At 41.0% G+C, this 26,192-nt stretch overlaps 3 protein-coding genes across 4 annotated transcripts; all 3 read right to left on the reverse strand.

Annotated features, from left to right (window-relative positions):
• Positions 1-505: 505 nt before the first annotated feature.
• Positions 506-5,549, reverse strand: ppib (peptidylprolyl isomerase B (cyclophilin B)). Its single transcript, XM_085166436.1, has 5 exons — positions 5,329-5,549; positions 3,417-3,530; positions 3,151-3,244; positions 2,517-2,701; positions 506-917 (listed from the first exon to the last, which is right to left on the reverse strand). The coding sequence occupies exons 1-5, from the start codon at positions 5,461-5,463 to the stop codon at positions 795-797; spliced, it is 651 nt and encodes a 216-aa protein (XP_085022562.1). The 5' UTR covers positions 5,464-5,549; the 3' UTR covers positions 506-794.
• A 1,561-nt stretch (positions 5,550-7,110) lies between these two features.
• Positions 7,111-14,125, reverse strand: adpgk (ADP-dependent glucokinase). 2 transcript variants are annotated; one of them, XM_085166435.1, is made up of 8 exons: positions 13,905-14,125; positions 12,456-12,698; positions 11,101-11,326; positions 10,934-10,996; positions 10,562-10,682; positions 10,261-10,457; positions 9,239-9,337; positions 7,111-9,093 (listed from the first exon to the last, which is right to left on the reverse strand). In XM_085166435.1, the coding sequence occupies exons 2-8, from the start codon at positions 12,677-12,679 to the stop codon at positions 8,533-8,535; spliced, it is 1,491 nt and encodes a 496-aa protein (XP_085022561.1). In that variant the 5' UTR covers positions 12,680-12,698; positions 13,905-14,125; the 3' UTR covers positions 7,111-8,532. The 2 variants fall into 2 exon arrangements, with proteins under 2 accessions (XP_085022561.1, XP_085022560.1); XM_085166434.1 differs by having other exon boundaries at positions 7,111-9,096.
• Positions 14,126-16,942: 2,817 nt separating this feature from the next.
• snx22 (sorting nexin 22) lies at positions 16,943-25,519 on the reverse strand. Its single transcript, XM_085166438.1, has 7 exons — positions 25,181-25,519; positions 21,513-21,596; positions 21,294-21,398; positions 18,732-18,823; positions 18,187-18,219; positions 17,989-18,056; positions 16,943-17,893 (listed from the first exon to the last, which is right to left on the reverse strand). Exons 1-7 carry the CDS (start codon positions 25,265-25,267, stop codon positions 17,748-17,750), a joined length of 615 nt encoding a protein of 204 aa, XP_085022564.1. The 5' UTR covers positions 25,268-25,519; the 3' UTR covers positions 16,943-17,747.
• Positions 25,520-26,192: the final 673 nt, after the last annotated feature.

Consider the following 26,192-nt stretch of genomic DNA (forward strand, 5'->3'; position numbering starts at 1 on the left):
ACTGATTACAAGAAAAATATCCACCTGCAATGAAACCATACATTGCAGAATTTAACAGACTCTTGAGAAATTTCACAGTTAAGGGCTCATTTTCCTCAGGGCCACTGGGCTCGCTTTTGTTGAGGGCATCTGTTGATCATGTTTTCCCATTTTATGTGGTGGCCTTTGAGTTTGTATGGCTGACACTTTGGTTATTGTTTCCTTTGTGAAGAATTGACCTCAGTGGGGCTTCCTGGTTATCAGCTAAATTTATTTAATTAAAAACCCATACTTAGAGAAATTGGTGAAAAATATACTTTATTCTGTTCGCTCTGTGGTGCTGCACTGAGCTTCAAACTCTGGTTTCAGTTCCCGGCGATAACAGCAGGCAAGTCGCTCCACCTAGTGCTCACAAGAAGAACTGCGTGACTTCATAAAAATCTTGTGTTAAAACCAAATCGATCTTTTATGTAAATGCATTAAATACATGAGCTTCAAGGAGACCGCAATGAAATGTACACATCAGTTTAACAAAAACTGAAACCTTTATTTCAGATTTCATTTCCTTTTTCTTACAAAAAAGTGCACCTTGGAATGCTCGTTGTTAAATGGACCCAGTATGTTGTCACGGTTGCTTGAAGTCGATCCTTTTCTGGTGCATTAAGACAGCAGCCACTGAATTACCCCAAACCCCTCCCCCTGGACCACAGAGCCGAGTGTTAAAACGAGGTGGCCTGCACGATTTCTCCCTAATCCCACCCACTTGCCCCCTCCTTCCCCAGTCCGGCTCTCCTAGTTAACCTTACAGCAGCGCTCTACTCCTTGGCAACTGCGAATGGCTTCTCCACTTCAATTTTTCCACAGTCGTGAATGATGACATCTTTCAGAGGTTTGTCACGCCCGTCGGTCTTCGTTTCCTCGATCTTCTTCACCACGTCCTAGAAGATAAAACGATGAACGTACAGTTACATTTCCCCCTCAACAAGACAATAAGTAAATAAAATCAATACAGAGTTAATTTGAAAGAAATGTACTCTTCTTTTGGTCAAAGTTGAGCAATCTTATGTACAGTTTAACCCTGAACCACAAAATACAATTTTTTTGAAACTTGAGCTTTTATTGAAGCTTAATAAAAACATTTGCATAACTTTATATATTGCTACATGCAATTTATGGCCTATAATGCATAGTGCACTTTATTTACAGTTTAAAGAACAAAGTACAGTACTGGAGTAATGTCCTTAGTTGCATTCCACTAGGTTAAACTGGTAGTTTTAAAACCTGAATAAATACTGGTTAGAAAGAAACTACTGCTGAAGCCCACTACTGTAACAGTGCAGGGGTCTTTAGGTGTTGCATACGCTTAATTTCCAGCTAATCGTCACATACTTTTGGTGACTTTGGAGTCACACACCACTTCCTCCTAACTCATTGTGCTCTCCTGGATTATTCCCCTTACATTTTCATTTCCCCATGCATTTTCAAAACCTGACATATCTAGAAGTTTAGGGAGAAAAAAAACCCTCACTGTGTGATAAATTATAAATTATGTTGCGCTGCTTTGATGTGCAGAGCACACAGTAGTACCACTTTCTACCTTGCATTTACTTTTGATCTCACACCCAGACACGTGGACAGCTACTAGCAGTTTTCTACTCTTTGAGCACTCAAAGCACTTTCTTACTGCAAGCCTCATTCACACAAACATTTAGTGCTTTTTGTTTTTTAAAAGCCTAAACCCTTTTAATCCAAAAAGCCACACTCACACACACTGATGATGCCTCAGAAGAAACTCAGAGTTCAGGTATCTTGCCCAAGGATACTCTGACATGCAGACTAGAGAAGCCAATGAGGGCTCAACCCGCCAACCTCCTGATTAGTATACAACCCACAATCTCCTGAGCTACAGTTCCCCCATCTGGTCAGTAAGCTGGCTCAATGTTCTCATATAGTCTGTAGTGCCCCATTCTGGTTTTCTTAAAGTTTATGAAAAGAAACCAAACTACGGGAGGAGCAACAAGTTTAGAAACTCAAACCGACTTTGCATGAAAGCATCGACTCAAAAGGACACAGACGAGCTCGAGCCAGCCTGCCGAGAATTCCAGGCATGTCTGGACTTGCGTACATCAGCATTGACTCCTTGGAGAGCCAAAGCTGATGCTAACTGTCACACATGCCTAAACTGGGTCAAAGATCTGGGAACAAAGGCAGCAGCAGCAGCAGCCGCCGCATGCAACTGTTATTTATGTTTGCAAGGCCTCACCTACAAAAACTCTTTACAGTTTTAGGCAGATTTTACTAACTGGGGCTGTTTTAGTCATCTCGGCTTAAACTTAACAGTGCATGTGTGTGCCTGATTTATAAGATGGGAAATAATTTTATTGCAATTATTTTATTTTCCCCAATTGCTAAACCTGAGTAAGAAATTGAACAATAAACTGATCAACTGTCTGTTTTAGTAGCTCAGATCAGCTCCTAGAATTCATATTTCAGGTGATAATTTCCCCTGAACCCCTTCAGCCATTTACATGACTCACCATGCCCTCCAGGACCTTTCCGAACACCACGTGCTTCCCATCCAGCCATGGAGTCTGAACTGTGGTGATGAAGAACTGGGAGCCATTGGTGTCCTTGCCAGCGTTGGCCATGCTGAGCCAGCCGGGCCCGTAGTGCTTCAGCTTGAAGTTCTCATCAGGGAAACGGTCTCCATAGATGCTCTTGCCTTCGAAGAGAAAAAGGTTTATATATTAGCCATTTCCACTCCCTCCCTGCACTGACCTTTGCAACTCATTTGAATGGCCCGATTGCTGCAAACGCTTATCTTCACTTTAATTATTCAGGAACGCTGAATGCAGTCGCTCTCAGAATGAACTCGACCAGTAAAGCCACAAAAATGGTAAAGGAGTGTTTGTGAACTGAACAGGCTCTTAGCACACAATAGATATGTTGATGCTGACTGTCTTTGGATTTGGCTAGAATTGAATGAGTAACCTTTTGCTTGCCAAACCAATGTGCTAACCACACTATGGACAGAGAGAGTTAACTATGTCAGCAGATTGTGATTACGCGCCCAACCCCAGCCCTGGTACATTGTAAACCCAGGACAGCGAAAATGCAAATTAATTCCTGCTAGAAAAAAAAAAAAAAATCTGTCAAGTCCTGACGTCTCACCTCCAGTGCCGTCTCCTCTGGTGAAATCTCCACCCTGGATCATGAACTGCTTGATGACTCTGTGGAATTTGCTGCCCTTATAACCAAATCCTTTCTGTTCAATTGCAAATTACAAAAAATTATCATGAGCACCACTTGAAACATCTGAAATGAATGAGTAGAGAAATACTGATTTTAGTTTCTGCCCATGTTGACCAAATCACCCCCTTCAGTTTATTCACAAATACAATGGTCAATGGTGACAAAAGGAAGAAATGGCTTCTCACCTCTCCTGTTGCCAGGGCAGCAAAGTTGTCAACCGTTTTGGGAACGGTTTTCCCAAACAGTCCGATGACAACCCTTCCAACGTCTTCATCACCAATTCTAATGTCGAAGAAAACCTATTAAAAAATACATTTAAAAAGCAGTTTATAAAATCATTTACACATGTTTTTGTTTGTTTTTTCAAAAAACTGATTTTTTTAATGGATTTTCATCCATCCATATTCTTCTGCAGGCATGACGGTAGTACTCCAAGCAGAGTAACCCAGCGCTCACTGTCACAAGCTACCACTGCCATGTCCCTGCTGACAGCCAGCATGTCCTCCGTCCGGCCAGAGAAGGAGGCGTCCAAATGCTTTAACATTTGCATCATTTTAGGCAAATGCAGCGGCTCAACTCTGAACCTACGTTCCCTGCCCCCCCATCTCTATAGTTCCACCATTCACCAGAAGACTGGATCCAGAACTCAAGCTGTGTGTGGGGGTGAGCCCAGATACATCTAATTTTAGTTCTCAATCTCTTGAACTAGCTCTGCCTCCTTCCTGGGAGAGGTGATGTCCTGATCCGTGTCCCAAGAACCAGGTTACCAACCCAGGATCAGCGCTCAAAGCCCCCCCACCCCCCACAGCTTGATCCAAGTCACTGATATTTAACAAAAAGTAAAAACTGGTGGGTCAGAATAATTAAATACGTAGTTTATGTTCTTCACAACACTAAGATTAAACTCCCATGTAATTTAATGAACTGACAGCTGCAACCTAACCTCTCCGGGTAGTTTGCCTGCAGACACTTCCATGTGAAATTATAAGACTTTAAAAGACTGTGCTCGTGTACGCAAAGCAAGAGCAATCATTAGATTCTGAATTTTTTTGTGCCTTTCTTCCCTTTGAGGTTGTCAAGGTACTTGCTGTTATTTGGTGGTAGGTCTGAACAACACATTTAGTACATTTTTCTTCATCTAATAGCTAAAAACAGCAAAATGCAGATTTTGAGTCTGGGGAAATCCCGCTACTGAAGGACAATTTAAATTTTCAAAATATCCCTGGTGTTTGTTTTTTTGTTGTTGTTTCTTTGGTTGAATATCAATCTCATAAGACCTGCAACATAAAAGTCCCGATGGTTAATGTGTGAAGTCGTGTAAAGACTAAAAGGGTTTTCCCCCTCTTTTTTGTATTATAGTATAAAATATAATACCGAAATATCGTTTCAGCTGGCTTCATTATTGCAAGAAGTCTAACTAACATGTACAGCAGTTTATTTATTCACCTACGACATCCTTTGATTGCATGATAAAACCACGGGAAGAAAAATTTTGCTTAAATTCAACTCTGACCTATGACACCACATATTATACATTTATTTAATAATGAAAGCAACTACTTGATGTTACTTATCGGGTTTTATAGCAAGTCTGTTCCAACACGATGGCTCAGTTAACGGCCAGTTTAGAGCTTCCTTCAATCTGTAGACGTGGACAAACCAGACACAATATGCCAGACAAAAACACCCGAACCCCACACAGCTGCAGTTTTATCTCTTTATATTTGATAAATAAATGAACAGATAAGAAAAAGCCAAAGGAAGGTGGGGCCATTTATGAACAATGTGTTTGGGATTACATACAGTTAAGATAAAGGCCTAACATTCTTGGCGAGCTAGCTCCATGATCTCCATGGACAGCTAGCTCTGGGATATTAGTCCATCAGCGTCAGTTTAGTCCTGACCTCACGGAGTGCTTTATAAATGCAATCACAGCTGATATCGGAAAAGCTTAAATGTCTACTAGCTTAGTCAAGCAGACGGCGTCCTGCAGGCCAGCTTGGTTGTGACGTGGCTTTACAAGCTGCAGCTTCCCGTTAGCATCAGCGGACAGCGAGAAATAAGAGCAAAGATTTCTGCTAACAGGCTAACACCCACCTTCGCTGTTACTTTGGGGGCTTTCTTCTTCTCGTCAGCAGCCGAGCCATTCGGGAAAGCGAGAAAAATCAGGGATCCCACAATAACTGTAACAGCTATGAGGAACTTCATCTTTCTCTCACAGAGTCTAACCATCAACGAGAAAAAAAAATAACAGCCCGGGAACGGCCTGTTAGCGCTGCTACGTTTATAAAGGGCCGGGGGAAGGAGTGAGTGTGGTATCCGGGGGTGGAGACTGTGGAGGCGCCCTCTCCAAAGGCTACAGGCCGGCTCGACCACACAGGGGCGGGGTTTCAACCCTGCGCAGAGACGCACGGAGCTTTGATTGGATCACGTACAGGATAAGCCAATCAAATGTAGACGCGTAACATTTATTTTTGTCTTTTTTGAGTGTTCAAGTATTCCTAACAATGGAAAAGAAATGTTTCCCTAAGAAACGTATGGACGGTGAGTTTTCTTGTCCTTACACAGACTAGTTTCTGCCAGGCTCCCATTGTTACCAATATCATTCATCATAAACGAGGTTTTTATACCTGGAGATAAAAATACAAGTTGCCTTAAAAATGTGTTTTGCTTTGTGGTGGTCTTTAGGCACACAAACCACTGATATTGTAGACTACTGAGACAGCCAACCAGGGTCTCAATGAGTCTGGCCTTGTTACACTAATACTAAGGAAGAGGAAGGAAAGAAAATATAAGGCTGGACTAGATTCAAACCCAGGACCTTCTTACTGTGAGGGGAAAGCACTATTCACCCAAAAGTGTAACACAAAACAACCTAAATGATATCCTAAAGGCCACAAAGAGACACAAAAGTGATCAACAAGACAGAAAACAATCACAAATACAGAAGAGACGCAACAAAAAATATATAAAACTACCACGAAAAGACAAAGCATGCACATGCAACTAAAGTGAGAAGCAAAACAAGAGACAGAATATCTACAAACTAATGGAAAAGCACCAATAAATGAATAAAATGACCAGAAAGCTATGCAAAATGCTGGAAAACTAACAAAAAAAAAAAAAAAAAATCATACTAGTGTGGCTTGAAGAAGTCCAACCCCTTTCTTTCCAAGCTCCTTAGACTATAGAAAATTTCATATCACATAACACCAGAATGGGAATCAAATCATGCAGTTCAAGTACAGAGGAGACTCAGATTTATTTATCCGCCACCTAACACAGCACTGATCCATCAACACCGTGTTTCTGGACCCTTTACACATTTATTGAACCACAAATGCAAATTACCTCACAACAGCATCTAATTTCCATTTTAAGACATAAATGTTCCACTGTAAGTTCATCTATTGATTTTCAATTGATTTTATTTTAGCAGGTAAATGATGAGAAACAAATAAAACAAACCCATTAAGAAATAAAGGGAAAAAAAAAACATCTTAAAATTCTGCCTATCGGGACTCATTATCTCTTACAGCCCACACAAATACACGTAATATTCTGCATCACCAGTCGCACGACACATACTTCTCTCTCTCCACATACATTTTAATGACAAATGCAAATGACAGTTACAAATGTTAAAAACATGCAAGACGTAATATGAAGTATGTGAAGTTGAACAGATTGTATTTGCTCAAAAAAAGAAAGAGAGAAAGAAAAAAAGCAGGAGTTTTGAGAATTCAGCTTACATTCACCTTCTCAGCAAACCTGTCACCTCCGCTAGTGCAAAGAAATGGTCCTGCTAAACGAAAATGTCACCCTCATCTGTGTCATAGGGTTGCATTAAGACTCCATTATTATTGCGTGCCTTTAGTGGCCGTCTGAGGTATACAAAACACATTATTTTACATACTGTAAGTGATACAGAAACCAGTAACAACAAAGAACCCATGAAGAAGAATCTCCTTATATGCTAGGGCTGTAAGCAGAGGAGTCCTACTGGCCAGCTTTCACTGATTCAAGCCGATCGTGTGACATGATTAGAGGTTGTATGACTGAAACAGGAAGAAAACTGCAGTAACTCTGACTTTTACTTGTTTTATCTCTAATGAGGAGCTACTGTGGTAATTACAGTCTGAAACAAGCGCCTTTTGGATTGACTGCCCCTGGCAAATAGAAGGTTTAAACTGCAGGTCTAAGCCCTCAGTGACATCAGATAGAGCCAAGAAAGAAAAAAGAAAAAAAAACAAACATTCGAAACCAGGTGTTTAATGCAGCCCAAGTTCAGCTTTTATCTTACAGGGATTACCTGAACGTAGGACGTCATAATTTTTGCAATTTCTGCCCGGTTTAATATGAGCATCAACCCTTATTAACAGTATACACGGGACAGATGAAAGATAAGCAATAACAGGTCCATTTTAAGTTAAATAGCTGGTATCTCACTGTAAACAGAGCTTACATAAAGAAGGACCCGCTTCAGAAGCATATTTCAAGTCGCCATATGAGACTTTCTTATTCATTATTAAAAAAATAAGGATGGTGCTGTGGAGGTTTCAAGCTTAAAATGTCATTGTATGCCAGAGTGTTTTGGTCAAACACTAGAAAAACAAACAAACAAACAAAACACAAGTTGTCACAGTCTAGTGTTTTCTCTATGCTAAGAAATAATATAAAGTTAAAGTCAAGTATGCCTAGATAACATAGATAACAGTTCGTACATGTAAATAAGTCAGACACTGAGTAATGCTTGATAAACATGACAGAATAACCCTTTAAAGCTGTTCTATTGACTAAGCTCTATGCACCCAAAGTTGAAGAAGCAAATCTCTCGCTTAACTCTACCACATGGTCACATGTGCATCAGTTTCCAGTTTCAGCTGTTTGTGTCACAGCTTCAAGGTCATTTTTGTTTGTTCAGCTCTATAATATGGATAAAATATTTAACAATAACTTCTCGTGTATTTTCTCAAGGCACAGCATACTGAAGATATGCAGGTCAGAAGGAAGTTTTGCTGGGCCGACAAAACTCTTTGGAGTTTGCGAAGATGGCTTTCGAACTGCATCCAGAGCATAGCCTCAAGCCTCAGGCCACCTCGCAGTTTCTGTGTCAGCCCGAGCAAAATGAAGGAGGGACAACAGAGAGGATCAGGGCAGGCTGGATGAGTCCATGGGCTGGATTTAAAACCGGAGATCTGGCAACTCCATCCCGCCGACCACGGTAGGAGTTGAGACCTCTCCGGTTCTTTTAAGCTCCTCTCACCGTCTGCCATGCTGACAGTCCGCTGGAAGCAAACCTCAGAAAGGCTGCTGGGGAAGTAACTCTGAGTAAAGCAGTCCCTCTGCTGAGATGGCATCCCCGAGCCCAACTGTCCGAAGCGGGCGCTTGCAGACCAGCACCGGCGTGAAGTAAAATGTGACGTTTCCGCGGTGCCACACTGTAACAGGCTCTGCTGGGTTCAGGGACAGCTGCTCCCGGGACTCCATGTGGGAGCTATAAAACTCCAGAGGGGCTTTGAGCTCCACCTTGCTGACGTCGACAGACTGGAGGCCACAGGCCTGATTGCTGGCCACCCGCGCTCCGGCCATCACCGCCGCCACCTGGTTCCCCCAGTATCCGTCTACTGTAACCAGAATGTGGTAGGCCAGCGTGTGGAAGTGGATCCGAGTGAGATCGGCTTCTGACGATGGCTCACTGCGGCCGTGCTGCTCCAGGATCCACAGGAGGATGTCGCTGACCCGACCCACATCCGGGATGCCTTTCCAGGCCACCATTTCTGCATGAGGTCCCTCTCCGGCCTGAGAGAGGAAGAGCAGCTCCTGCTCGTTCAACCCAATGGAGCTGACAATGGGCATAACCTGCTAACAGGAATCAGGAAAACAAACAAACAAACAAACTTTAAATATACAGAACTCCACGGGGATGTGAAGACACTAAGCACATGAATCTTTGCTGCAAGAGATTTTGTTAAAACTCAGAGCCACAGCTGCACTCCACATGTACCTCCTGCATTATGCTGTTCATGTAGTCTTTGTCGGTCATGCTCGCCAACTCCAGGTGGATGGGAATGTCTTTACGGATGTCAGATATGGCCGAGACAGCCTACAGACAGGAAGCAAAGATCCCAGAATTATATAGCATAAACCTTCATCGAGGCAGCTCAGTCTCAGGCCGGTGTTTACGTCTACGGGAACGTTCTTACACTTATTTGGATCCAAACTGTAACATGACATTTAGAATCCACATATATCATTCCCTATATGCCTACATGGTGTCACTACACACACCAGCAGAGAGAAACATAGTTTTCAATAGATCTGTATAGCAATATTATCATTTGGATCTTCAGATCAATCTGTTGATCTTAAAGGAAAGGTCAGAGGTCAAATATGACATGATATTTTAAATCTTTACTGTCTATATGGCGACACATTTGTAAGAATCATCAGTCAGTTATAAGGCTTTTTATCAATTTATCAATCATGAAGTTGACCTTGAAGACTTCAGTGGACCTCGCTCCACACCTCTACAAAGTTTGATCAGGATTCATTCAAAACTTTTCCACCTATTGTGTTTACAGACGGAATGGCAAGCACGCACACAAATGCTGCCAAAATCATAACCCCCTTGGCAGATGAACTCAGATTATTTTAGTCATGAACACGCAGATAAACTGATGAATAATTGATACAAAGCATCTTCTATCCCCTCGTTATAACAGTGCATCAAACAGAACTGAAATAGATTTGTGTAAGAAGTGGGTGCAAGGCTGTGTGTGTGCGTACGTACGAAGAGAGGCACTTTTTACATTAAATTCAATCAATAAATAAAAACATATACACTTCTTGCCTGCTGGATATACTGCTGTGTCTGTATTATTGCAGGGTCTTTACAATATAAAGCACCGACTGCCGTGAATCTGCGTTATACCAAGAAAACTGAACTGCGTAACAACAAATAATAATGAAGACTAAAGTTTAATAAACTAAACATGAAAGCAGAAGATGAGCTTAAAGCCAGCTGACCTCTTTCAGCCGCTCCTCCCACAGCTCTCGGCCCTGACCGTCCATCATGTGGAGCCCAGACAAGACGACAAGCTCGGGCTGGAACTCTTCCAGGCTCGCCACAAAAGTCTCCAGTGAGCTCATCTTCCCGTTGGACATGTCGTGAGAAAAGATGAAGCGGTTGGCTTGAGGTGCCTGAGTTGAACCCCATTTCTCACCTGGAGACAGAGAAGAGGAGCACATACACACAGCTGTGATATTACTCATCCAGGCTGAAGTGAGGGAAGAAATCTTGCCCGGGCTGCAGCGTCTTCTTCTTTACCTGCTTTATACTCCAGGATGAGGTGAAACTCATCCGTCTCCTGGAGGGAATCTGGGGGAACAATTATCTGCTCATCCAACATCTCGTGAAGTTTAGGACCAACTGGACCACAAAGCAAAACCTGTTACATAAAACAATATTTATAAGCTCTTCATCCAGATACTCTAAACTTCCCCAGCCTGGCTACCATTTACTTATTTTTGTGCCACTTGCTTAGAATAAATTCCCGGATTTGTGACAGAGATGCTCTAATATCCAGAATTACAGTGTTATAGCGTGTTTGGGGGGCTACCACAGCAAAAAGCTAATGCTTCTAAATAAATGAAATGTTGTGTACGTGTTTAAGACAGAAATATCAAACTGCTGGTCTACCATCAGATCAGGGTATGTCGCAAGCTTCTGAGCAATCAGGGCAGCATTTCCTCCCACGTAGAACTGGAAGATGATGCAAAGATTTTTTGAGAAGGAAGTATTTATTTTAAAAAACATTAAAAGAAATAAAGGAAACAGCTGCCTGAGGAGTAAAGCAGCCCTCTTGCCTTTGCATTGGGGTACTCTGCTGCTGCACGCGCAATCCTCTGAAAAGCCTCCCTGTCACTGAAGAAGCGCTCAGCGGCCGCTCCACGCCCCATGTAATGGATGAAAGCTTCCTTCAAGTCCTCTTTGGAGTGCAGCACTTCGTGATCCTGGCCGATGCCATGATCCACAGCCAGAGCCTGCAGGAGTGAAACTCCTGAGACCACCACGTCCACGCAGGCATTTACCCTTAGAGAGGCAAGTACAGACTACGGGTTATTTCACGGGTAAATCAGACAAAATGACCAAACTGGTGATGTTAAAAAGGAGGCAAATCCACCAGTGTCACAAAACAAGTAACAATTCCTTCAGTAAAAACATCAGGGTTTTGTACAGATGCAAGGAAAACTTGCTTTAAAGGTACTTTTTGTAGTTCCCCTATCACATTTCACTAACACACCAACAGGGGGCAGAATTACACCAATGGGTGTGTTGATGTTTTTGAATGTTTACTAATTTCTTTAAGCCTTGTCCTCTTAAAAACAGAGGTTTGACGTTAATGGCACTTATGGAAAATTGTCATACTCCACGTAGCCTGTGGGTCACAGTAAATGTTGTATTCTTTACGTTAAGAGTAAAAGTAAGGGAATTTGAAACCTGCATATTCTAACCTACTAACACAGGTGAATAAAGTGCGAGTGGATACCAAACAGCTCAACTGTTTATTTAAGAGCAATCACAAATCTTTTTTGGTATTTTGTTTGACTTTTCCTGATTGGTGGAGACAAAACACTATTAGTGTTCTGCAATTAATTGAAATCATGGCTTGCAACAGTAATGAGAACGCTCAATGCTGGCAAAAATTATAAAATGCAAAATCAAGAAAATTGTATTTGAGAATCATCAGTGGACATCCAGATAAGCTGAATTGGTTTTACCACTCATGTTAAATAAAGCATCTCTTCCTGTCGTCACAGCAGTCCTGGATGCAACTATCCTACCGTTTCAGTGGGACTTCCGGTGTATTGTTTCACTTCTCCCTCTTTAAAAAAAAAAAGAGAAAAAAAAAGGGGGGGGGTTCCATTCCTCCAGTGGGCCGTCCTTCAGCTTCAGCCAATCATCTTTTGCCATGTGATAATCTGGTTGCGTTCATTGGCCATTCCAAAGCAGGCTACAGGTTGCAAATGACTTAATTCTCTTAGACACCTCCTTCTCCTCAGCTCTGACTCATGACAACACATTTCTTCACACTGGCAGAGCAGACTACAGCCTCTCCATGTGCACTGCACAGCACAGCACCTTCAGGTGACACGCCTGAGTAAATGCGCAAATCTATTTCTTACAAAGACCTCTGTTACTGTTTAACTCTGTGACTCACCCCACTGCCACTCTGCTCCACTGCCGGGTTGGTAGCGTTATCAGAGCCTCCCAGGCGCTGGAGATCACCCGCTCCAAGCTGTTCTGACTGTTCAGGTTTTGAGATGAAGTCTGGAAGTTTGGCAGGCTGATGTACTGCAGGATCTGCTCCGGCAGCTCCGGGCTGCCGTAGAAATAGCCAACAGCTAGTGCCAGCAGGGCCGCTACCAAAGCCTTCCTCCACATGATGCTCTCCCACACGCTCCTGAGACAAAGGAAGTCGGACAATCTTGCTTTAATATTAACCATTGGTATTCAAAACTCATCCAGTCATGCAGGAGGTGTTTCATATATTTATACAAGCTGTAACATTTTCTTGATCTTGCAGGTTTCTTAACTAAAACTATTTGGTGTTATCTATTAATGGATTGACAAAAAAAAAAAAAACCCAAAGAGCAGCTATTTTAATGATTTTTAATTTTAAAAACTTAAAAAAAAAATTAAAAAATCTGATCACCGTAAAAATCTAAATTCCTCTAAATGTCTTGTATCACAATTGGAATTAAGCCAGGGGCTCCAAAAACTGCAGTCCCTCCAATGGCCACTTGAGGAATCAGTCCTCTACTAAAACATCAAGTTTAACACCAAAATAAATATGTTTACAGCCTGGCACAGGAGAAACAAACAAACAAACACACCCACAACCTTACCTCTATGGATAGTGTCCTTCAATTAAATCAACATTAGATGTTGATTTTTTTTAAAACATAACATCGATTTGCATTTTGCTAAGGCTCAAAGATAAAGGTATATTTCTGTTTCACACAAATTTGCCACTTTTTAACTTTTAAATCTGCAAGTTTGTTTATTGTAAATTTCCACATTTGTTTGTGGACATTTCTTTCATCCAGTTATGATTCGTAAATTGATTTATGTATAAAGAACTATACTATACTACTATACAATGACCCCCTTCCCTCCCCCAGCCTCTTAATTTTTCTTTTCTTTTTTAACCTAATACAATTCACACTTTCTGATTCAGATTATTTCAGCTGATAAGATCCAGATTGACACCAAGATGAAACTGCAGGTTTAAAATATGATCTCCGTGTTTCGTGCTAATAATACCAAGAGTTGCTCTGGTATGCACAGGGAGCCCATTGCCCTCTAAGCTGCAGATATACTGTGCACATTAATGCATAGTATGCTGGGTTAACTTAGTGCAAACGTGGACACACAGAATGTGTTAGCTAACACGCTAGCAGCCCTCAGGCTGTATGTTTGCTCACAGTTTAGCAAAGATAATCTGCATGTAGCAAGTAGCTTTAGCTAGTCGGGGTTATTCGGAGATCTCATTTAGAAAGGAGGCTCGCAGCCAAACACTTGCTGTACAGTCGGATCAGTTTAACAAACAGCTCTTGTTACAAACGAAGTAGCCAAAGCTTCACTGTAAGTTGTCAGCGGCACGTACCGAAAATCTGCTTTAAAGGGATTCAAAGTCTGTCAGTCACGAAGAAGATCCAGCTTCCTGGTAAGTCACACAAAGTAGGTCCAGACACCGGAAAACTACCGGTGTATAGAGGGAGCGGCAGCTGAAGAAGTCGGTACAAGTCATTCAAGGAGCACGGAGTGGGGAAAAGACGGCAGACCGCCAGCAGCGGCTTCCGTCTACCGTAACGCGCATGCGCTACTCCACGCTGCATTGAGGTGCTGTTGTTAAAGTGGGAAGAACAGGAAAAAAACGTTTCTACTTAGTGAAAGACACTCCTTATAAAATCCCAAATGACAGAAAGCATTATTTATTGTTAAATCCTTTTTGTCATTTAATCAGTAATCCATTTACAAAACACGTGACCGAGTCTGAGACAACTCAAGAAAAAAATAAGAGGAATTTAAAGAATATAACTTTCCACATTTATGCTTATTGTTTGCTACATTTAAATGAATTGTGTGTGATGTTTTCATTTAGATGAATAATGTACAACCTCTAACTTCCATAGTTTGTGTTTATTTTTAATTTATTGCCACACAAACATACTCCTGTGACATTAACATGAGGAAGCATTGGTAGCCGCAACCCCCAAGCTGCAAGACTGGCTCCAGCTGATTTCAGACACAACATCTGAGGTCTCTGTCCAGAAGACAGCAGTCTTATGATCAGCTAAGATACTGTGGAAGGGAGTCTGATGGCTTGTGGATACCTTTGATCGGGCCCCAATGCTGCAGTAATGTCTGCCGGGTGGAAGGAGAGAAAAGAGTCCAAGTGAGGGGTGTGAGGGGTCAAGCACGATGCCGGAGGCCTTACTGATGAAGCGGTTGTGGAAGATGTCCTGTGGCAGAGGGAGAGATGTTCCGATGATCTTGGCAGCTGCTTTAACAATCCATTGTAATTTGCTGTGATCACCATCATTAAAGTTGCCGAACCACACGGAGATGCCGCTGGTCAGAACGCTCTCTATGGTGCCCCTGTAGAACATGGTGAGGATAGGAGGAGGGAGGTTGGCCCGCTTCAGGAAGTGGAGGCGCTGCTGGGGCTTTTTGGTGATATAGGTGGTGTTGGTGAGGTGAGGTCGTCTGAGATGTGAACTCCCAGGAACTTGATGCTGTTAACAGTCTCTACAATGGAAACGCGGATGCTGAGTGGTGTGTGGGTGGAGCGAGTCTTCCTGAAGTCGACAATCACCTCCTTGGTTTTGTCCACATTCAGTGACAGGTTGTTCTCACTGCACCAGTACGCCAGCTGCTGAACCTCATCTCTGTACGCAGACTCGTCGTTGCTGCTGATGAGTCCAACCACGGTTGTGTTGTCAGCGAACTTGATGATGTGGTTAGAGCTGTGTAGGGCGGTGCAGTCGTGTGTCAGGAGAGTGAACAACAGTGGGCCGAGAACACAGCCCTGAGGAGCTCCTGAGCTCAGCCTGATGGTGCTGGAGATGTTGTCGTCGATTCGGACGGACTGAGGCCTCTCTGACAGGAAATCTAGTATCCAGTTGCAGAGAGAGGTGCTCAGTCCCAAACTTGCTGAGTTTAGCTCACTGATATCTGTGCATTGTATAAGTTTTGGGTCGTAAGGTCATACTTCCCATAAAGCCCAAAGAAAGCATACTCTTCTGACTTGATAGGTTTGTTTCTTTTACTCAGAGTGAAAATGTTTGACCTGGTTCTGAAAAAACAAAACAAAATAGGAATCCACTCAAAACCCCAGCCACATAACATCTTTACAAGTAAGCACAAGTCCTGCCTGAACTGCTTGTTGTTACTTCCTACTTCTTACTCCAAGCAAAGTAAGTGTGGCAGCTGTGCAGAAAAATAAAGACTGCACTTTTTTACTGTATTTGCCACACTCAATCACTAATTTATATATTTTTTAAAAAAGCATTAGATTGGGTATTCAAATTATTTCAAAGCCTTTGTGGATATCAATATTGTTTTTAATCAAAACACTTGAACCCAAACCAGGCTACCATAAAGATTAGGCTGAACATATCAGAGAGTTTCTAGAACGGAGTGCTGCCAGAAACAATAAATGACCAAAGTGCAGCTTCAGATGCTTGGGGCCAAAATATGAAATAAATATGAGTTAAAGATAAGGGAACCCAGAGACCAGAAACACAAACTAACCCTTTATATTCTTAACACACCTTAGGTGGATTTAAGATTTTCTTTTCAAATGTTGATAGAGGGGGAAAACATGGTCTCCATTACTCACCAGCCTTGACATAGAAGGTACCTGTGAGAAGAGCAGGAGCAAAGCAGTTCTCTGCATAAACAGAGCAGATAAGCTAGTCCATGTGTATTACTATATCAATGAAGACCCGTGCAACAGTGTTGTGCATCAGCTGCAGATGGAATAGAATGGATCCGGTAATGCCTGTTTAATGCAGTAGTTCAGTGTGGAGAAGATTGGTGCCGTCTTAAGCTTCAGTTTCAGAAAACTGTTATTAGTGCCTAGTTATAGCCACTGTAGTATTTGGGGGACCAATAACAAATTCTGAAAGCATTTGTTGTCAGTCCAGTAATCCTATCTCCGTATCCACAGGGGGAACTGGCTCATGATTGTAAATGGATACATTTCCAACCTAAAGATAGAAAGTGTCTACAAAATAATTCTCAGATTGTTACTTCCTACTTCTTACTCCAAGCAAAGTGGGTGTGGCAGCTGTGCAGAAAAATAAAGACTGCACTTTGAGAAGAGCAGGAGCAAAGCAGTTCTCTGCATAAACAGAGGAGTTAAGCTAGCAGCTAGCAGATAAGCTAGTCCATGTGCAGATAAGCTAGTCCATGTGCAGATAAGCTAGTCCATGTGTATTACTATATCAATGAAGACCCTTCTAAGTGTCTACACGATAATTCTCCCCCTGCCTTCAGCTGCTCCATCAAAAGAAAGTGGATTTTCTTGTTCTACGTGTTCATAAAGAAAATTCACACGGGACCAGTTCGACTCTTTATTACAAATTTACTATAAACATGGTACAAAAGTCACACATGTCAAACCTTTGACTGAACAAATATGGCTTTAAAAATGTAACCTCATATTTAAAATATATTACAGTCAGGATATTAGACATTGTATGCACTAGCTCTGTGCTACTCCTGGTTATGACTCTACAGGTTAAACGGTTACGAGCATATCCTAAAATGTGTAAAGTGTTTTCCTAAAATATTTCATTAAACTTTGAATTTAGCCCTTTGTTTTAAAATAACTTCCCACTTGCTTAACCACAGTGAATTATACGAGAATTGAGGCTGTGGTTTGAATCAGTCAGTATGAACGACACCATACTGCCCGATGCAGTCCGTCATGTTCACAGTGCAAAATATTTAAGTGGGCTCAATGAGATATTGTATTACTTGGTTTAAATACGAGAACGTTAAATACATCTTTTCCACTGACGGTGCCAAATGCGGAACATAGTTTCAGCATTTCTACTCTAAAACGTAGATCCCTGTGGCGACAGCATGAAATCCACTGATAATGGCACATTTAGTCTGCCATGATTTTCTTTCCTAAAATTCCATCAACTTCCGCCATTTATGCTCTGTTATTTTTCCCACCAGTCATCTGACCTACTTCTCAAATCTGCCACAATGCGAGTTGGATTTCAGAAGACACTAAAAGAGAAATAAACCATGTGCCGTGTCTGTGCTGTAGTAACAATGGGTGGAGCACTGCAGCAACAAAGCCTGGGTGACGGGTTTCAGTCCCACTGCGTCAACCATACAGAAACTCTTCTTTTGCTTTGTCTTGTTGTGCTGATGGTTTTCTTAAAAAAAACTATTTTTGAAAATCATGTGTTTTTAGCTATAGCGCACTTTAAGTTAGAACATTAGGCTTCTGGGTGGGGTCAGATGTGGGGAGAGTGGGCTCAGGTTCAGCGATTGTGGGGGCATTGAAGCTGACCCGGACGTCCCGGGGGTAAAAACCCTGAAGAACCCCATCTACAACCACATCTGGAAGACCTGCAAGACAAACTTTGCTTTAAAGAAACTTTCCATATCTGCAGTAAAGCACCAAACAACAAAACTCATTTCTCCATGCCGTGCGTTCATCCTACCTGAAGTGCTGTCGGTGAGATAAGGATCCTGAAAGAATCCCAGCACTCGCTGATTGGTAAACTGATAACTGAGTAAGCGAAAGCAAAACATAATCGATTAATTTCATGCAATGAGTGTGAGTTGGAACTCAGCTGTCATCATTCGTATGGAACACTGCACAAATACTGAGAAACAGGAAATACCAGTAATACTCCCACCTGTCATCTTGACTGTCAAGTTCATCAAGCGATCTGAAATCAGAGCAGATAATTACTAAATACTGCCAAAAATTTCAAAATGAAATGCTTTTTGATGCTGCATAGTTGGCCATTTCATACGACGGAGTTTGCAGGGATGGACGACTTTTAAAATGAGCCACTCGAGGGACTGCAGCTTTTGTCACTTGCTTCAAATTCCCAAAACCAACAGGCTGGTTCCATCTTTTATATACAGTCCATGTTTTTAAGGATTTATTAAATTTACAGTATAATTTAAAGAGACACAACTAACAAAGACTAGTGTGCCTACATATAGCACACTAGTCTTTATAATTAGTTGTACCCTACACATGGTGTGTGTTCTGTAAGAGCAGCGGGGACTTAACAGAGCCTCATTAAATGCACTGTGGGGTAGAGTCAGGGTTGCTACTGCTCCAGATCGCCGTTTCTGAAGATTTATTATGTTGTCACATTGCCCCCCGTGACCATTAATAGAGGCGCTAAATATAGCAAAATGTCCGGCTTCTCCAGACTGAAGGACTTACTCCATGCTGCTCTTGTTCCCCGTGTGGAAATGTCTAACGTGGAGGAAGTCCAGCAGCACCTGCGGCACATCTTCATTCTGGTAGATGATATCCTGGTGAAAAAAAAAAAAGAGCATGTTTTCTTTAACAGTTTTTTTAAGGGCAAAACGTCTACAAGAAAGAGGAAAAAAAAAAACCTTTCTTTAGACAGTAGTATAACCACATAATATTTATAAAGTGTCTTTCATCAGCAGAAATATTCCTCACTTTTCAGGTTTGAGAAAAACACTTCCTCAAACCTGAAAAGTGTTTATTAAATTCAAAGTTTCAAGTCAAGGTCAGTGTAGCCGAAATCTCTGAATTCAAACGGTTCTAAACTTTCAGTTTCAAGCAGTTTTTTCTGTGAATAATGCAAAACTAAACCATTAGAGTACACAAATATAAACATTTGGAGTTACAAAATGAGAATCACAGATCCATTGAACTAAGGTTTTGTGCGTTACTCAGTGAGGTCCTTGCAAATTTCTTTGATGCCGAGTAAGTGTCAGCTGATGGGGTTTTATCTAAATCTAGTCACGGTTGAATAATAGTTCAAAAGTTCAATTCTATACAGTTCAAGGAGCACGATTTTACATTTGGTTCTGCATTTAATGAACAGATGAACAGAAGCCAATATGCTCTGTCTTTCTAGTCCCTGTCAGTACTCTCGCTACAGCGTTTTGAATCAGCTAAAGCCTTTTCAGGGAGTATTTAGGACATTGTGATAATAACAAATTACAATAGTCCAGCCTAGAAGTAATAAATACATGAAGTAGTTTATCCAGCATCACTCTGAGACAGGATGTTTCTAATTTTAGAGATATTGTGCAAATACACGAAAGCAGTTCTACATATTTGTTTAATATGCACACTGGGGAACAAGTGAAGTTGTTCGTTCTTTTTAACACTTTCTAGTAAGAGAAAGTTTGGGTTCAAGGATAGTTTTCTACTACTTCTGTATCAATATTAGAATAAATTGAGATAAACAACACGTTCCAAAGAGAGGAAAGCACACATCAACACTTTGAAGCCCGTTTCTCATCCTACTGAGCTGTTTGTCTTCACACTTAATCAGTCACATTTTTATGATGCTAACAGCAGGAACAGATGGGCAATTGTTGTGCTGGTCCAGAAAGGTTAGCTTCACTATCCAACAAATTAGAAAGAATTTAATTTAGAACATAAATAATAAATAATTTGATCTAGTTCTCACTTTGTAAGAAATCGTCAGACCATCTACTCTGCATGGACATAATGTTGACATCGCTCCATTTACAGATCAGTTTTTGCAGTTTCACACTGACCAGCTGTCACCTGGGAGCCGTGTTGGTCAAGTTACTTGAAAATAGTAATTAGTTACTGATTACTTCTCCAAGTAAGTAATACTATTACTTTAATGATTACTTATTTTCAAAAGTAATTAGTTACTTTATTACTTTGTTACTTTTTAAAAACATGACACACAACCTGAAGTCAAAGGAGCTTGCAAAGGAAAGCGTCTGGACTTCTTTAAGTTGCTTGAAGACGTTTCACCTCTCATCCGAGAAGCTTCTTCAGTTCTAAGGTCAAATGGTGGAGAGTCCCAGAAATAAGCCCAGTGGGAGTGTCCCCCCACAGAGGGACAAAAGGACCCCCTGATGATCCTAATCACCTGAGCCAAGGTGTGAAACTGGGTGTGGGTCCCAATCAGCCAGGGTTTCGGGTGAGCTCTTTGTGAAACCTGGCCCCACCTTATCATGCGATTTCCTGAGGTCAGATGGCCCAGGATGTGAGTGGGCGTTAAGGCGTCTGGGGAGGGAACTCAAAACTGGATTATAGATGGCAGAGAGTTGGTGTCGTAAACCACCGCCTCTGTTCAAAGATGGTCGCTCACAGTGGACATAGATGGCTTCTTTGACGACGATGACCTGGATGACTGAGAACCTTCACAGACGCAACCTGAATACGTTATAAAGCAACTGACCTTTCAGCCCAATTCTTTTATTCTTCTATTTTACATTCAATATGACATTGAATCAAATGGAAAAGTCTCTTTTTAAAACTTGTTTTATTAGTTTTAACATTTGAACATTATGCACATTGCATGAAGCAAATTAAATTATATGCAACATTCTCCGACTGGAAGAAATTTGTCGAACATTTAAACCTATTTTCTGCATATTCCAGCATATAAAATAAAATAATTTTTTGTGTTTACACTCGCTCTTTCAAATAGATGCAAGTAAAACACAGCAGAAAATAAATAAACGTACTAAATTACTTTAATCACCGTTTCATTTTCATCTGATTGGAGTAGGTAGCACTCATAGAAAGAAGAGTCATTTGATCTTTGAAATGCCTTTTTTTAGATCGATCAGATGGTGCTAACACACTTCTTTCACATGAATGTGCAGGGGAAGCTTTGGTTTTACTTGGCCAGTTGATAACCAGCTTTGAGTGACTGCATAACCTGATTTCCACTGTTGGGGTAAGTGAATCCAGATAACGCAGAGATACGTTGGTTATGTTGAACCCGCTTCGTAATCCAAGCCTCAGATGTCTTACCTGGACATAATCTTCCAGCTCTTGCCTCCTCTGCTCCAGAGGTTTGGTCCTCAGATGTTGGTTCCTTTTGCTCGGGAAATCTGGAGTCTGGACGATTTTCCTGAGCTGTATGTGGTAGCAGCACAAGAAGCCTCAAACATTTCAAACAGACAGATCTGGGTCCCATTTAACATCCTTATCATAGTAAAAGTAGCTCTGGTCATAAAACAAAGATCATACTTTTCTGTGGAGATTTTGAAATTCACTGTTTCTTCTCAGCACAAAATGTTTCCTCTCGTTGAACAAGACTTCAATTCTGAAGAGCTGCAAATAAGACAGAGCAGGACACAGACAGAGGATTCATTCTTTAGTCACTACTGAGGCATTTGGTTCTTTCTAAAAGGTGGGAACTAAGTGGTAGAAGTTGTGTTAAGTGTTGTGCTTCTCTAAAATAAAATGATGAGCAGGGATTAGGTAATAGCGGAAGAAAATGCAACATGACAGAACCTGCTAAAGTTCAAACTGAGCATCAGACTGGGGAAAAGGGTGACTTTGGTGCTAGCAGTAGTCAAAGCTCGTCATCTTAATCTGGTTTCCTGAACATTACAATGAGTTTACTGCACGGAAATTTTAGACCAGGCACCACTGGGATGTAGTGTAACAGTAGATTTACATCATGGATGTACAGCAAACAAATTTGAGGCAACAGCGTAATGCTGTTACATTTATGAGGCAAAATCTCTGAAGAATGTTTCCAGCACCTTCTTAAATATGAGTCTGCTCTGAAAGCAAAAGAGAGTCCAACTGAAAATTGTAATTATTTTTCCTTACTAAGAAAAGCATGTAAGCCAATTGTCTTTAAAAAAAAAAAAAAAAAAACAAATGTGTATGTTATGTTTTAACAAATGATTTTTATTATAGTGAAGTTCACTTACACTCAAGTTTAAGAAACAAAAGAACAGCTGAGTGAGACGAATCCTTGAGTTACAAAAGTCTATTCAGAATGACAATTCTTAAACAACTAATGTGAAATTTCCTGCAACTTATGAAAAAACAAAAACAAAAGAGGGTCTCTCCTGGTACCAGCAGAATGTTACTAATGAAATGACCAACAATCAGGCGACTGTGGGGCTCCACTTTTACCCATTTACTGAAATAAAGACATTTTCTTTTGTATGTCACAGACTGGTTCATAATACAAGAACATGACTTCTCCACTAGTCGGAGGCACAGAGCTTCTGATTTCACTCTGCAAATTCGATATATCCACTTTTTCTTTCCTTCACAATGATGAGTCAACTTTTAAATAGAGTTAGTATGCTAACATGTACATATCTTATATATGACTACTTTGTATGACTGTCTTTTGCTATTTTCTAACATGGAAGTAGTCTAACGTCGTTATAAATAACTACCTGTAATTTAAAAAAAAAAGTTAAATAACTTCAAAGAAATCTGAATTTAACGTGTGTAAGCCGTGATTTTACTGTAGCACCGGGAATTGGAACAATCAAGAACAATTTTAGTGAAGATGGAAAACTAATTAAAATACAATTTAAAAAAAGAGGACATTTTAGTGTTTGTTAGTTTGATAAAATCTGTTGTCACAACCCGATGAGCTGTCGGTGGATTAATGAGACTTTGAAGGTCTACAAGGCTGCGAATCACCTGCTTTCAAAACTTCTGGTTTTATTGTAGTAAACATTAATATATATCGGCATACAATAGCAATATAATAAAAATAAGAGAGACTAAAACTAAAACTCTGAGGTTAATAAAAACTAAACCACTCTGGAAACCAAGTGAAACTAAACTGAATGAAAAACATAAAAAAGCTCGGGCTTCACACGGCTCTAAACGCTCAGCTTCTACTCTATGAGCTGTGTGATGTCAGAAAGACAGGATATTCTTAATATGGTCATCTCAAGTGACCAGCCTGAGTCAGTGCTACTACATGTTTTAGCTGTGTAGATAGCATTAGGCTTTAGTCAAATATGAAATAATAATCATCATAGGATTAATACATTTACACACATTTATAGTACACATATTACTATTAAGCAGTTTGGTTAAAAGTGGCATTAAACAAACTTTATACCGGTCTGACTTACAGTTTGGTACCCTGCATCTTCTTTCTGAGGATATAAACCTCTTCATACTTGTGACGTGCTTAGACCAAGTCCTTTTGCACTTCGCTCTCCAATGTGCACCTTTCTCTTGTTTTGTATATATTCCTCTTGGCTGTATATATACATTCTTCTGTTTGCTATTTTTTTCTGCTGTCTTTACTATTTATACTTTTTGACTCCTGCACAGTTGGCGTGGAACACCCATAATTTCATTGTACATGTACAATGACAATAAAGGACTATTATAATGTATTCAATTCTATATCCTTTATCAGGCCCTTCAGATGTCTCTTGTTGTGAGATGGAGGGAGCATGCCAATTATCTTTCCAGGCTTTTTTAATCAAATTTTGAGTCTGTGATGTGAGCTTGACAGGCAGAGTGTCACGAATATGGGGAACAATGGGACTGTGGGCTACTCTTGATTGTGTTTGAGATGTTGTTGATCCTTTCATTTATGGCACAGAAACCATAACAAAAAGCTTCTTTGCAGTGAAATGAAACCAAGTGTTTAAAAAAAAGTGTCTCCTTCCACCACGGTCTGAGTTGCTGTTTCAATCTTTTTCCACGGTTCTTCCTCTTCCGGTTGATCTCTACTGTCACTATATTTCAAGCCCACTTTTCAACCAATCAGCAAACTGCTTACACACAGCATCATCAGCCTCCTCACACAACACCCTGTTACTTGTTTGGAGAAATGCATACAAGCATGTCTGCTTAGGCTGCATACCCAAGAAACTTCAGTCTGCGTGAACAGGGCACAAACAAGGTGCCATCGTTTCTGCTTCAGGCACACAGCGCTCCAATAACCTGCCATTCAAACCTTCTGTTTGTGAGAGGCAGCCAATCACAATGAAGCTGGCTTAAGAGAGAAAGGAGCTTAAACTGTTTTTTTTGTCCAGACAGAGTCATCCTCTGTCTGGGGAATTTAGCTTTGAGGGATTTAGAATATGACCAATATACCACTAAGGATTATTTTGAACAGTGAATACAACGTTACTCTAGTAGAATCCAGGAAAATAAAGAAGATAAAGCTGAAATGAGTAGAATAGGTCCCTTTTAAAAAGTGCTATGATGGTTTTATATTGTTATTTTATTGTGAAGCACTTTGGTATACCGTTGGTTTTTAAATGTGCTATATAAATACATTTGTATTGTATTTGAGACTCCGACCCCTTCTTAAAGATGTTCCTGCAGCAGAGGAAGTATAACTGAAGTCGTACATGCATATCTAAGAGTTGATCGTCAGTTTAAATTTCACACACAAATAATATAAAGATCTGATAAATTTAAAGAATAATATGCAGAAGGATTGTATAAATAAATAAATAAATACCAGCTCAGCAAACTACAACCTCAAAGTGTAGTTCTCAGGTTAATGCATCAACAATTACATCTAGTCACATTATAAGTGAGAGCGGCTGGGCTTCAAGTACATTTTACAGTGTAAAATCACAGCAACTAGGGCCACAGTTACTGTGAGTTGCTGCTGCGTTTTTGCAACGCATTTAGTAATAAGGATAATTGTATTTGTTGTTGCAAGAAAAATTGCGTAATTCTTGCCACTCTGGAGTGGAAAAAAACCTGAGCTGAACTCACTGTCCCTCTTCCTGCAGGTAGCCCGGCTTACCTGGCGTCCCCGGAAGACAAAGTTTTACTAATTATCAAGCGAAAAAAAGTGCTTGTGTCCAGATAAACCGCAGTCGTAATTTCATCCCGCTGGATTTGCGCAAAAAAACCAAAACCAAAAACCCGATAACACTAAAATGCCGCGTCCTCACCTTTTTAGTCTTTCCCGAATCATCCACCTCCTTCTCCATCGATGGTATCGACACTTGAATCATGGGGAAACTTTCCTGCAGCACCATCGGACACTTCCAGCGGTCTATAATCTACTCGCTGCCGCTGACTGCAGACAGAGCTCCACGCACTGTTCTCCGTGTCCGGAAACTCCGGGATAAGGGTCAGTGTGTGCGCTCTGTAGGTCTCCGCTCGGTTTCCTCCTGCGCCCCACCTACACACTAATTGGACAAACCCATCCACGAGCTTCTTCTGGCACATTAAAGGCACAGACCAGATTTTAGGACCCGAAGCGTGACGGTGGGCAGCGTTGACTGGAGTTTCTGCGCCAGTCACGTGTCCGTCACACAGTAGCAGGGATGGAGTGCGTGAGGGTTTTAGTGCTCGTGTAGTTTTCTGTAATTTTTCGGCTAACATCAGTATTACAGTATCTAAATAGTTAATAAGAGTGTCCCAGCTTAGTAACATGTCTGTTTGTATAGCCTCACCATACAATAGACTGGCTACTTTATCAAGTATAACTAATACACTTATAAGAACCGCCATATTTCTTTGTTGCATGAATTCAACAAGGTGTTGAAAACATACCGCTGAGATTTTGGTCCTTGTTGACATAACAGCACCACAGAGTTGCCGCTTATTTGTTGGCTGCGCATCCATAATGCAAATCTCCACCACCATATATCACAAAGGTGCTCTGTTGGATTGTGAAGGCAATCTGAGTCCTGTGAGCTCACTATCATATTCAAGAATCCAGTTTGAGTTTATTTGAGCTTTGTGACATGATGTGTTATCTTGCTGGAAACAGTCATCAGAAGATGGATATACTGTGGTCAAAAAATGATGAACATGCTCAGCAACAGTCCTCAGACAGGTACTCAGGTGAGCCGTTGTCCAGTTTTGGTCAACCCATGTGAATAGTAGCCTCGGTTTCAAGATTGATGCATTGTATGTTCAGAGGTGCTGTTCTGCATAACTTAGTTGCAACTAGTG

Source organism: Neolamprologus multifasciatus, chromosome 7 (assembly GCF_963576455.1).
Source record: "Neolamprologus multifasciatus chromosome 7, fNeoMul1.2, whole genome shotgun sequence".
NCBI classification, from domain to species: Eukaryota; Metazoa; Chordata; class Actinopteri; order Cichliformes; family Cichlidae; genus Neolamprologus; species Neolamprologus multifasciatus.

Bases quoted from the DNA above. Each gene is read 5' to 3' on its own strand.
- adpgk (XM_085166434.1), bottom strand. From the start codon at position 12,679: ATGTGGAGGAAGGCTTTGGTAGCGGCCCTGCTGGCACTAGCTGTTGGC. The intron at 10,458-10,561 runs GTAAAGAAGAAG...CTCTGTCTCCAG, and splicing joins CATCCTGGAGTATAAAGCAG to GTGAGAAATGGGGTTCAACT. The intron at 9,097-9,238 runs GTACATGTGGAG...GATTCCTGTTAG, and splicing joins TGAACAGCATAATGCAGGAG to CAGGTTATGCCCATTGTCAG.
- snx22 (XM_085166438.1), bottom strand. From the start codon at position 25,267: ATGGTGCTGCAGGAAAGTTTCCCCATGATTCAAGTGTCGATACCATCG. The intron at 18,057-18,186 runs GTGGGAGTATTA...TCGCTTACTCAG, and splicing joins CTTGACAGTCAAGATGACAG to TTATCAGTTTACCAATCAGC. The intron at 17,894-17,988 runs GTAGGATGAACG...TTTGTCTTGCAG, and splicing joins TCTCACCGACAGCACTTCAG to GTCTTCCAGATGTGGTTGTA.
- ppib (XM_085166436.1), bottom strand. From the start codon at position 5,463: ATGGTTAGACTCTGTGAGAGAAAGATGAAGTTCCTCATAGCTGTTACA. The intron at 2,702-3,150 runs GTGAGACGTCAG...TTCTCTTCGAAG, and splicing joins CAGAGGAGACGGCACTGGAG to GCAAGAGCATCTATGGAGAC. The intron at 918-2,516 runs GTGAGTCATGTA...TTTATCTTCTAG, and splicing joins GAAAGGTCCTGGAGGGCATG to GACGTGGTGAAGAAGATCGA.